This window comes from Mytilus californianus, unplaced genomic scaffold (genome assembly GCF_021869535.1).
Source record: "Mytilus californianus isolate M0D057914Y unplaced genomic scaffold, xbMytCali1.0.p SCAF_9, whole genome shotgun sequence".
In the NCBI taxonomy this organism is placed as follows: Eukaryota; Metazoa; Mollusca; class Bivalvia; order Mytilida; family Mytilidae; genus Mytilus; species Mytilus californianus.
In genome coordinates this window covers 29,943,465-29,956,564 of record NW_026262745.1, presented here as the reverse complement: position 1 = coordinate 29,956,564, position 13,100 = coordinate 29,943,465, and the positions used below count along the sequence as shown (strand labels likewise).

The 13,100-nt window shown below is 32.4% G+C and overlaps 1 protein-coding gene across 4 annotated transcripts in view; it reads left to right on the top strand.

Annotated features, from left to right (window-relative positions):
- Positions 1-10,965, top strand: part of LOC127714648 (polyunsaturated fatty acid 5-lipoxygenase-like) — a 54,960-nt gene extending 43,995 nt beyond the window's left edge. For all 4 annotated transcript variants that reach the window (XM_052220713.1, XM_052220711.1, XM_052220712.1 and 1 more), the window contains exons 9-15: positions 494-586; positions 1,616-1,676; positions 4,217-4,322; positions 5,266-5,357; positions 7,495-7,668; positions 8,210-8,373; positions 10,771-10,965. In XM_052220713.1, coding sequence (XP_052076673.1) covers positions 494-586; positions 1,616-1,676; positions 4,217-4,322; positions 5,266-5,357; positions 7,495-7,668; positions 8,210-8,373; positions 10,771-10,885 — 805 coding nt within the window. In that variant the 3' untranslated portion in view covers positions 10,886-10,965. The remainder of the gene's footprint in view (positions 1-493; positions 587-1,615; positions 1,677-4,216; positions 4,323-5,265; positions 5,358-7,494; positions 7,669-8,209; positions 8,374-10,770) is intronic.
- The last annotated feature ends 2,135 nt before the right edge of the window (positions 10,966-13,100 follow it).

The following is a 13,100-nucleotide window of genomic DNA, read 5'->3' as shown; positions in this document are numbered from 1 at the left end:
AAATACAATGATAAAAACTAACTTTTCTTGAACAAATCGATATAATAATTAAGGTATTGACGGAAACCCTTCATAATTCTAAACTTCTAAAGGGATTTGTTTCAGTCTATAAAGAACATATTTCAGCATCATATTTCAAATTAAAACAACACTGATTAAATATTCCCCTCTTTTCTGCGTTTGTAAAACACATGTGATGTCCTTTCAGTTGTTTCATGTACAAGAATTCATACACGTTTTTAAAACTAGACAATATGCATTACATTTAAAGTATATACACAGAACATTTCAATAATTTGACAAAGTTCATACTTTAAAAAAACCCAGTTCCAAATAAAATACACACCTTTGGTATATGCGCAAATATGCCAAAAAGCAAGAAATGTTGTATTAACAAATAAGAGAATATAAACTGACAAACGGTAGAACATTTATGAGTTCTGAATTATTATATCGAGGAATAAAAATAAATACTATTTAAATCTAATTTCAGGAGAGGATTGGATTTGTTGGTTGCTCCGAATGGATGGGTTGACAAAACAATGACAATAGGAATCACAGGGATGTTTTCCTTAATTGCTAGAGGGTACGTATACCTTTCAAATATTTTCAATTATGAAAAAAGAAGAACGGACTAGAAATGATTTTTCTTATCGCTTAATGTTATGAAAGATTCTATTTTAATTTTTAATGTAAAGTTACAGATTTCCCTGCATTATACTATGGCGATGCATCTGTATAGTTGTCCGCCATTTCACACCAGTTTTATTGGGTAAACACAATCATGATAAGTGATTTGTTTTTAACGTTGTCTACATCGTATAAAAACAAAACCATAAAAAATGATTTGCCATAGAATGTTAGCATGGTGTGGCGATGCCTAAACCATTTGATTCTGATTTTGATTTAAGTGGAAATTTGCCTGACACCTCTTTGAACACAATGTAATTTTACAAATTTCACTGTTTTATATCTATTACCATTAATTTCTTGTGCCTGATTAAATTCAAACTATTTGCATTCTGCACTTTACCCTTTTGCGAAAATTTTTAAACGAACATTGTTCTAGATAACTCTTCAATATAAAAAATTTTTTAAACGAACATTGTTCTAGATAACTCTTCAATATAATGTAGATCGTGCGCTTTCTTTATGTTTCAAAATTTAGTGTACACCTGATCTCTACTGACCCAAAGAGCTACAAATAACAGAAACAGTCATGTCTGTATCATACCTATATATGTTCTAAATTGTAGATGCCAGAGGTCGTTGTAACACAACTTATTATGGTAGAAACAGTGATTTTAGTTTCCAAGTCGTGAATATTTCTTAGTACTTGACTTGGTTTTATCTCAAACATGTTATGTACTTTTTATTAGTATGCCCCTTTTAACATAGATGATTTTTGTTTCATCTACCTGTTATTGGTCGCTTTCTACCCGTCTTGAAAATGGAGATAATCTGACAATTGCTTTATTTAGGATGATATGTGTTAAACTTATTAGAATCAATTTCATGCACAGTTAAAGTATCGAGTTCTTTTTTTGTATTTTTCACTATTATAGTCAATCTTTTAATTCCAATTTATTATCATGATAGATATATATTGTTTTAGAATAAAAATTTGGAAAATGGATACACATGGGACATTGCCTGAAGATCTAAAGAGGAGAGGGGTAGGTCAACAACTGATTTAAAACTCTATATATATAGATTCTACCACTGCATCGAGTGTGATACGATATTTATCCACTCGAGACAGTTAAATTTTCAAATTTAAAACGCGAGGCTCGCCGAGCGTTTTAAATATTTAAAATTTAACTGTCGAGATTTGGTGGTGGAATCTGTTTCTCTAATGATTTTCAAGCAATACGCAGGCAAATTTGTTCCTTCTTTCGAATGATCTGCAAAAAGATGTGTTCTTTCTATGTTCTTTCTATGTGACGTCATCAGGCATGGCCGCCTTTTTTCATGCCGTCACAATAGGAAATTCAGAGGAAAGCAAGAAAATTCGACGTCATAATCGGATTTTAACCAACGAAGAACTGAGATCAAACGAACCACACGTTGATTAAATTTTTTTTATACAATGGGTGCAGAAAGGGATAAATTGACGAAGAATTAGAGAAACAGATATATAAAACAGGAGTGATTATAATTGATCGTTTTTTTTTTTATATTTTATAAGTTTTCCCTCAATTTGAATACAAGCAATAATATAATTATAGATATATCGAGCACATGCAATATTTGTTGCTGTATGTGCAAATCATTTTTTGTGAAGTAACACACATCTTAGTAAAACGATTTTCATGATTAAAAGGTGAAAACAGAGAGGCCAAATATACCAAACGGATATTCAAACTCATTATACGAAGATAAACTGACAATGCCATGGCAAAACAACGAAAAACGATTAAAAGATAACCAACAGTATACAAAAACACGACATAAAAAACCAAAGACTGAGAACAACGAACCCCACCAAAAACCTGGGGTGATCTCAGATGCTCCAAAAGTGTAAGCAGATCCTGATCTACAGGTGGCACCCGTCTTGTTGCTCATGTTAGTACAAAGCCGGTGATAAGTCTAATTCGGTAGGTCACAATTGGAGGAAAAGTGTATGTGATTGTGGTTACTACATGTGGAACATATCTGTAGTCATCTGTGAAACAGTTATTCCATGACGGTCAACCAACTCGTGATGGCGTCCGTAAAATATTCGAAGGTATGATTTTAACTTCACCACTTGGAAGTCTTGGTTTGATAGCTTCCTTTAAAGCAGCAACCCTATTTCAAATAAATCATGATAGGAACTACAATTAGCTCTGGAATGTCGAACCAACTGGGAGATATATATACTCCATATGCAGGCGCTGCTGACAGCGGCTCTTTTCACAAAAAATCTTAAGAGTAAAAATACTCGTAAGTCATTCACATTTCAGTATAACTTACGATCAATTTTAATCGTAAGATTTTTTGTCAAAAGAGTCGCAATGGATATAGAAATGGTAAGTTCACAATTGGAAAGCTGAACGACATACGATACCAAAGTTACAATATTTAATTATCAACAGAAGCAGAACAGACAAAACCATGATGAAAAAAGAAAAAAACAAACAAACGTCCTCAAAACGAAGACCCTTTAAGAGGGAGAATCAGTTAACTTGGCATCCTTTGTTTAGTGTTCTTTAAGTAAAAGTTCAATGGTACGCCGTATCCAGTGATAAGTCATAATCGAGGAATGAAGGACGCTGGTAACAAATTAAACGTATCCGTGTTTATCTTTGACATAGGTAGTCCGTTATCGCCAAAACATTAAGACAGTCAGTGTAGAACGATCGGAGAGATGACTCAAATCTCACCATAATCTTTAGTTCAGTAGCTTTCTTGCATACCACGACCATCTATCTAGGAAATGCTGACAGGAAACAAAATATCTAGGATATCCAAAAAATGGAGTTATATACTCCATATACAGGCCATGCCGGATCTTACAACGAGTATGGCATATAATAAATAAAAACTTTATTCAAATGCAATACAGCTTTGGCCATGACGTTGTCAGTTTGTTTTCGATCTATGAGTTTGACTGTCCCTCTGGTATCTTTCGTCCCTCTTTTATAGACTTTATATGATTGTTATAAACATTTAATGCATCAGTTTCATACTAATGACAATCATTGTCCAATACACAAATATGGAAAATGACAACAATTAGCATATGACAAATCAGGTACAAAAACTACACATTACGGATTTTTTTGATATTCAACAAAAAATTACCTAAATTATTTAGTTCTGTCACATTGTGAACCGATAAGAACTGTATAATTTTAAAAGTTTATAGATTTTGCCAATAATATTTTTAATGTATTGTTTTTCTAACATCATTATACCTGTTACATTCTAGAATAAAATGGTATTCATCTTCAGAGTTCAGAGATATTTTTTTAAAGAAGTTATTTTTATTTTGTAATTTTAAGCTTAATTCGATTTAAAGAAACCACCATATTTTTTATCTGCTCTTTTGTTTTGGAATCAGCATTTTTATAGGGACTCTCAGATAAACATAATATGTTACCAAGCGTTATTTTGTTAATGTTGGTTTAATGCGTATCTCATTTTTAAATCTTTAACAAAACGTTGATTTGCTATAGCATGGTCAGTCAATGTAATGTTGAAAGAATGGTTAATATTTTTTATTTCATTTCAGTTATTGAATACAAACATACTTCCAGGATATCATTTTCGGGACGATGCATTGCTGTTGTATCAAGCCATCAAAAATTATGTCTCAAAATATGTCAAGTTATATTATGGTAGGTTTTGCTGTTGTTTCAAGCCATCAAAAATTATGTCTCAAAATATATCAAGTTATATTATGGTAGGTTTTCCTTCATTGATATAATACCAAAATAGCAGACTTAAGGGACAAACGAAATAACCGACCTGCAATGTATTTGTTTAAAAAAAATATATTAAGATGGATTTTACCGAAAAAATCATTGCATTTCAGCAACAACTTACACATCATGTGCTCTTCGGGAATCAGGATTTGATTCTATAATAATGGAATATCAAACGAGTTAATCCAATTTCGTGAAAGTGTACCGATGAGCAATCTTGTGGAGAAGAAATGATTCCGATATACATGTTACTTAAAAATGCAATTATATTTAGGTTTATAATCAAGCTTCGTTGAATATACACTTAATATTTAGTTACTTAATTTATATGGTACAAATGCTACACGAAACATGAACAGGATTATCAGCATTTCGTCATTGATTATCATTTGCAGTGTACCAGTACAACCTCCTCTGAAGCAGAATATATGTGAAGAATTATGTTGAGAAAACTCGAGTTACTAAATCTATTGATAATATGTGTTGTACAGCATTTGTTTTCTGCTTTAGTAAAGTTCCGTCAGTAAACAAAAATATAAATCGATAGGATTATGTATATTTTTTATAAAACCAAGCTCAACCCACCATTTTTTCTTAAAATGTCCTGTACCAAGTCAAGAATATGGCAGTTTTTATCATATAGTCCGTTTCTATATATGTTGGCGTTTGTTTTTGTAGCAGTTCAGTGTTTATGTTGTTCCATTGTTTTCCTCTTATAGTTGATGTGTTTCCCTCGGTTTTGGTTTGTGACCCGGATTTGTTTCAATTAAATCGATTTATGACTATTGATTAGCGGTATACTACTGTTGCCTTTATCTATATATAAATGATACATTTATGTCATTATTGCTTTCAGACAAGCCTGAGAAGATATTTGATGACTGGGAAATAATGAGCTGGGGTAATGAACTGACAAAGGCTAGAGAGAAAGGAGGATGTGGAATATTAGTAAATATCATATTTAAAATTTCACAATACTAGTATTAAAATGGAAAACAGAACATTGTATATAAGTTCATAACATAAAACCCTTCAAACAATAAAAAATAAAGAACACCTCTCCAACTGCTATTTAGTATCTCAAAGTCACAAAGAGGCTTTCAACACGTAGCCAAAACTTACCACGCTCTAAATGTTCAAGACAGATCTAGCACCGGTTTTAGTGGAATTATTTGTTAGATGTCAATCATTATATATCTGTATATTGATGTTTAGGGTAATACCAACAAATTTATTTAATATATTGGGCAAAGAAATCTAATAAATACTTTCGTAAATTTCTCGACAACCTCACCTCAGAATTAAAGAAACAAAATAAACATTTAGAAACGGTTGGAGAACATCAAGATATGTTTTAGATGATAAGGCAGGAAATAATGTATGAATAGGGTAAAATTATTCGGGTAGATTGTTAATTTTAATAGAAAAACAGGCAGCAGTCTTTAAGTAACACACATAAAAAATCCATCTAAAGCATAGGTACATCGTAGGTGGTAAAGTATGAGCATGACCCTCCAAAGCGTGAAAAATTTGTAAGGTTTTCACACAAGAGAGACTTGATTTGTTCAAAATACTAAGGTTGTTCTACCCCAGGAATAGATTTGGTAAAACCTTTAAGAACTTTAGTACCTCAATGCTCTTCAACTTCGACCTTTTTGGCCTTTCAATTTTTTGATTCGAGCGTCACTGATGAGTCTTTTGTAGACTTATAGCGCGTCTGGCGTACAAAATCATAAGCCTGGTATCTTTGATTAGTTTTATTTACTATGATAATATAATTTAAAGTAATCACCTCATTACTCCTTATATGAAATTTACAGAATTGTTATTAATATAAAACATAAAGTGATTGTTTGTTAATTGATGCATCTATTGAGAATGTATATGAATGTTCAATATTAGATTGTGGTTATGGATTTATTAGTAAAAACAGTTTTCTTAGTAAAACATAAAAATAACGTAGTATCAGATGCATTCTGTGTTCTATTTCTTTTAACTACTGTTTTTGTCATTATCATTTCTTTAACATAATATAATGTGGTAGTCAACTGTCATGTCATGTTTAAATTCCAATATATGTCCACAAAAAAACACATGATACCGATTAATGCAGCGAAGTTCATGTATCTCTTTGAATTTTAAACAATACTGTATAAATTTCGTGTGTGCAAAGCGGTTTTCTGGCTGTATTTTCATCATGAACGATCAAACCTCAACGTTTTAAGGGCAGGGATGTATTAATACGTTGATTATTGAGAAAATTAAAGAATGGTAATGGGGACAGTCGAACATGTTCAAAAATAGAATTGATAATGGAAAATGGGAATGTGTCAAAGAGACAACAACCCGTCCAAAGAGCAGAAAACAGCCCAAGGACACCAATGGGTCTTCAACGCATTACCTCTAGCTAATGGGGAATAAACAAACACACAGCAATACGCACAGTAAAACTCAGTTTAAAAGTAGTCCGAGTCCGATGTTAGATTAGGTAACAGAAGAAACTAAGCAAAATGACAATGGTCAACATAAATTAACAAAGGACTACAAGTAGCTAGCAGTTACTGTCGTGCCAGATCCAGACCTAAATTTATCTGATCGAAAGATTATGTCTTCATAATAATATGAAAATCAACCACAATCCCTCCCGTTAGGGGTTTAGTATCATGCCCACATAAATAATACGAGAAAAACATAACCCGTACCATGCCAACAACTGGTTTCAGAATAACTGTATTATTTTCGATGCAAAGACCCTATGAGTGAATCAATTTTAATTCCAAAAAATGCCATCTTTGATGACTTGACAACAGTATCGTAACTATATCCCTTCTGAATAAGTCTGTTTAAAGGTTTGGTTAGGATTTGCTGTGAATGACGACATTTTTGTGCTTTGTAAAGAATATTACCATAAATAAAAGATGGGATGTGAAATACCTGAACGTAAGATGTCTGCACGTTGATCTATATTTGCGATTGATGTCCTTGTACCGATGATAAAATTTAGTAAAAGTTTTGACAAGTTTGTGATATCGAACCTCTAGTGTAATAATTTTTCAGTAATACAAAAAGTCTTGTTCCATTACAGGGTGTTCCGAACAACGGAAAATTTGAAACAGTAGAAGACCTTACAATAACCTTGACATCCATTATTTATACATGCAGTGTTGGACATGCATCGACAAATTTTCCGCAATATGATGAATATGCTTTCCCGCCGAATTATCCGGCATGCTTAAAAGGAACGCCACCAAAAGACAAAGTAAGTTATTTTATAGCACTATTTTTATTTGATACAAGCTGCAAAAATCATCAATTTTGTAACGGATATTTTTTGTCGTTATAAAATTTTCGGACCAATAAAAACTCCCAGAAACAAGGTTTGTCTGAAAAAATATGCCATAACCTACTAAAATAATTGCCGGAGATTGCCCAGTACTGATAACACGTGTATCAGGTTTACCCAGTTATTAAACTTGAATGAAGATATGAATACGCGCATGCTTATAAAAGGAATTTAAATGTTCTTGTAATGTTAGTGTATTTAATGTTCCAATTTATCTTTTTTATTCAGTTACTAGTATTCCAATATCATAACGTAACGGTCGAACATTTCAAGTTGCCACTGGACGTTAAGCAACCAACAATCAATCAATCAATCAATCGAACATTTTAAAAGATAATGGAAACAGAAAATGTCAGTAAAAGTAATGGCCATGTCTTGTCATCAGACTGTAGGGCATACTTGTTTACACATATGTATCATTACTAACACATATAGCACGCAATGATATATCTTGCAGAGTCCATTGACAGAACATGACATTTTGATAGCATTGCCAGATAAACCAACAACTCTTGATATCATGACAGTTACTAAAATTCTCAGTGATAGAGGAACCAATAGTATTGGAGATTTCGAAGTGCAGTATATATTTGATCCACCTGCTAAAAAGATAGTTAATGAGTAAGTTAACAAGTTATAACTTTTTATTAGTAAAATTTGATCCCTATCCATATGAAGCTTTAAATATTTCAAGAGTATAAAATTACATACAATATTGAATGCAGTTATGTATATTAGATTTGTACTTTTTTACTGCATTTTCTGGAATATTTAGCCCAATACAGACCCGTCGTGAAACAATTTCTTTCAGTCGAGTTTTCAAAATCTCCGACTTGTGTTTAGCTAGTATCCAAAGCCAACAAGTCATAGATTGATGTCAAGTATTTAAACTGTCTGTGCTAGAGAAACCTTTCTATTTATACGGATAGGAAACGGTTTATATTAACGCGCTTGTTGGTGCAATAAGTATTTGAAAACATTATGCAAATAAATCTATTAAATTTAGTTAAAACAAAGAAGAAGAAAATACCAAGGGAACAGTCAAAAATTACAAATAGAAACACAACAGACAAAACCACGACAAAAGAGAATAAGGACGAAAAGACAGCAATCTACAGAACAATACACAAAAAAACTAAAGACCGACCAAGCCGAACGCCACCGAAAGACCAGGGATGATCTTAGGTGCTAAGAAGGGTAAGCAGACACCGCTCTGTCCCTATTGCTCATGGCATAACAAGGGTACAAGTCGCATTCGACGATTTCATAATCGTAGAAATGAAGAGGGACTGCGATTACGACAATAAGAACACATCCATGATCTACTGTGACACAGGTATTCCATAAAGGTAAAAAAAAATCGTGATAGCGTTGTAAAACTTTCGACGGAATGACTTTAACTTAACTATTAGGAACTCTTGGTGCAGTAGCTTCCTTGTAGTAACTGTCTATAGAGGACATTATGATAGGAAATACAATATCTTGAATATTGTATCTCAGAAAGCTGAAATTGTCTAGATCTCTTTAAAAGTTGTTGTTCTCAGCCGACTCTCATTGTCAATTTCTAGATGGAGGTCAGGATGTGAGTAAAACTTTATTGTATCTGTAGTTTCCTTTATTTCAAGTTCGATGGGTCAGATTCGTTCAATATAGTCACCACACTTTGCATTATTTTGTGAGAGGAAATCATATATATATAGCTGAACGTGAGGCAAGAAAATAAAAAGCTTGATTCGTTTCATTCTTCTTAAGAAGCTCTAGTATGAAGTCTGTCTCATATGAATTATACAACTCGTCGAAAAGAAGAGAATCACAGTTGGTTTTCTCATGAATGATGATTGTCTTTCTAAAAACGCGTTTCAAAAGTAACAAATATACTGTTATTAAAAAACAAATAGGCACCTTGATGGTGTCAGTTTCAGAAAAAAAAATATTTGAATCAGAATGTTTCGTTTGCAAAGTATGATTTATTTCTTCCCAGGTTATTATCAGTTTTTCTAGGTTCATGAGTGTTGAGTGTTCTTTATGTATCCGCTTCTTTTTTTCATAATACAATATATTTGTCCCTACGTTGACCATTCATAAAACAATATATTTTTCCCTACGTTGACCATTTATAAAACAATATATTTGTCCCTACGTTGACCATTATTTTAACACACAGCTAGACCAATTCGTTTAATGTGTCTAGTTTAGATTGAGGAATGAGTGTCTCTTTTATGCCCCACCTACGAGAGTAGTTGGGGCATTACGTTTTCTGGTCTGTGCGTCCGTTCGTCCGTCCGTCCGTCTGTCCCGCTTCAGGTTAAAGTTTTTGGTCAAGATAGTTTTTGATGAAGTTGAAGTCCAATCAACTTGGAAACTTAGTACACATGTTCCTTATGATATGGTCTTTCTAATTTTAATACCAAGTTAGAGTTTTGACCCCTATTTCACGGTCCACTGAACATGGAAAAATGATAGTGCGAGTCGGACATCCGTGTACTATGGACACATTCTTGTTTTGTATCTTTCGCCTCTTTTTTCTTTCTTTCATTAAAGAAGATATTTGTCCCTATATTGACCATCATTTTTACACACAGCTAGACCAATTTGTTTAATGTGTCTAGTTTAGATTGAGGAATGAGTGTCTTTTTTTTGTATCTTTCGCCTCTTTTTTCTTTCATAAAACAAGATATTTGTCCCTATATTGACCATTCATAAAACAAAATATTTGTCCCTATATTGACCATTCCTTTTTCAAAACACAGCTAGACCAATTCTTTTAATGTGTTTAGTTTAGAATGAGGAAACTTTGAAATAACTCACTTAATCATGTCTAGTTTAGATGAGGAAAACTGAATAAATCAGTGAATTATTTCAAAGTGATGCATGTTTTTGTTTTATTTTAAATTGTTAAATCAGATGTTCTTATAAGAAAAACTGTATTTTAAGTACGTAATGCTTGCAGCAGAAGGTTATCAAAATTCAATGTATGAAACATAAGAAAGTTATAGCAGTCGAATATTTTTTTTTCAGATTCAGAGAAGAATTAAAAGATATTAGTAAAACAATCAAAGAAAGGAACAAAAAGAGAGAACCACCTTACATCTGGCTTGACCCTGACTTTGTGCCTAATTCGATTAGTATTTGATATGATATCACATTTTACCATCATTGTTTTGTGCCATTTTGAACTTTTTTTCCAGTCAAAAGTATAAAATGTGTAAAATATTTTGTGTTTTTGTATATGCCTACCCAAACTATTGAAAAAGATTGACAATTAACGTTAAAATCTAATGTTTTCGATAACAATGCTTTTAACCAGATTCCATGTGATCATGTGACGTTCTATGGTTAAACATAAGAAAGATATATAAGACGATGGTTTTTTTTAAAAAAAAAGCTCAGAATATATGTATTTCAATAGAAAACGTATCCGAAATTGAATTTATAAACACTGAATAACTTATAAAAGTTCAAGAGTAAGTACGATTGAATGACATGAGAAGACAAATCTAAAATAAGATATAGACCATCTTATTTTTAGAGGCATCATTTAGAAAGATCTTCTAGTATTTTCACTTCACATGCTTGCTACTGTATAAGCATAATTAACAGAATTTCCTTGTTCATTTCAATAACAGTAGTAGAGCACGAAATTGTGTTGCTGGTCATTTTTGCTGTTCACAGTTTCTAAGTATCTATAATTATAGTTTTCGAGATTAAATGGATAGCATATTTAATTCTGAATAAAATAATAAAATGAAAAAGAAACTTATAAACTTTGTGTGTCCGAAGTGCTCTTTTGGTCAAAGGGGTAATTGACAATTTTGGCCATGTAGACTTATTCTAATATTTAATTCTGCTGAACATTTTTTATATTTACAACTTCAATCTTTCTATTATAGTTTCTACTAAAACTGTTAAACAATGTTAAAATTGTTTATCAAGGGCAATAACTGCTATATGGGTCAATTGACAATATCCATCATGTGACTTATCTTGTTGAACATTTTCTCCATTTAAAATTTTCCTCTATCAAATATAGTTCTTGCAAATAACGGAACGACCATTTAACTTCAATGGGGGAAAAGGGGGGGGGGGGGGGGGGTTATGGTTTTTTCCTAAAAAAATATTCTGATCCCCAATTTGATGAAAAAAAATATTGTGGTCAAGCAGATGACAAAAAAAAAATTCTAGTTCCAGATTTTCCCCATACCTTAAGTTTAATGGTTGCTCCATAACGCAAAACCCTGTTTCAGTGGTTTGGTCTATTTCTCAGACACTATAAGCAATAAGTCAACTATATTTGGCGTATGGAATGATTTTTAAGGGGTACATGTCCGACTGACAGATTTCATCCGACCTTGACCTCAATTTCATGGTTCATTGAACAATTTTGTTTCAGTGGTTTGGTCTATTTCTCAGATACTATAAGCAATAGGTCAATTATGTTTGGCGTATGGAATGATTTTAAGGGGAACATGTCCGACTGACAGATTTTATCCGACCTTGACCCCAATTTCATGGTTCATTGAACAATGTTTAGTTTTTGTGGTTTGGTCTATTTCTCAGATACTATAAGTAAAAGGTCAACTATATTTGGTGTATGGAAGGATTGTAAGGGGTATATGTCTGACTGACAGATTCATCTGACCTTGACCTCAATGTCATGGTTCATTGAGCAATGTAGTTTTTGTGGTTTGGTCTATTTATCAGATACTATTATCAATAGGGCTGCTATATTTGGTGTATGGAATGATTGTCAGATGTACATGTCTGTCTGCCAGGTTTCATCTGACCACGACCTCATTTTCATGGTTCGTTGGACAAATTTTAGTTTTTGTGGTTTGGTCTTTTTCGCAGATGTTATAAGCAATAGGTCAATTATATCTAGTGAATGGAATAATTGTGAGGTTTACATATCTGTGTTGCAGGGTTCATATGACCTTGACTTCATTTTCGTTGTGCATTGGTCAATTATAAATTTTGTGATTTTGTCAGTTTAATAGATACTATTAATAATAGGTCAACTATATTTGATGTATGGAATGATTGTAAGGTGTACATGTCTGTCAGGCAGGGTTCATATGAACTTGACCTCATTTTCATGGTTCATTGGTCAATGTTAAGTTAATATGATACTTGTAGTAAAACCTTCATATTACAGATATCAATTCAATGATAAGTAAAACAGGCGAGACATTTCAGCGTTTGCACTCTTGTACCCATTAGAATATTATCTCTCTGTATTAAAGTGTCCGCAAAAAATGTAAAAATGGGTAAAATTAATTGACGATTTTGATCATTTGATATATTTGTAGATCTTATTTGCTGAACATTTTACTATTTAAGGATTTTTCTCT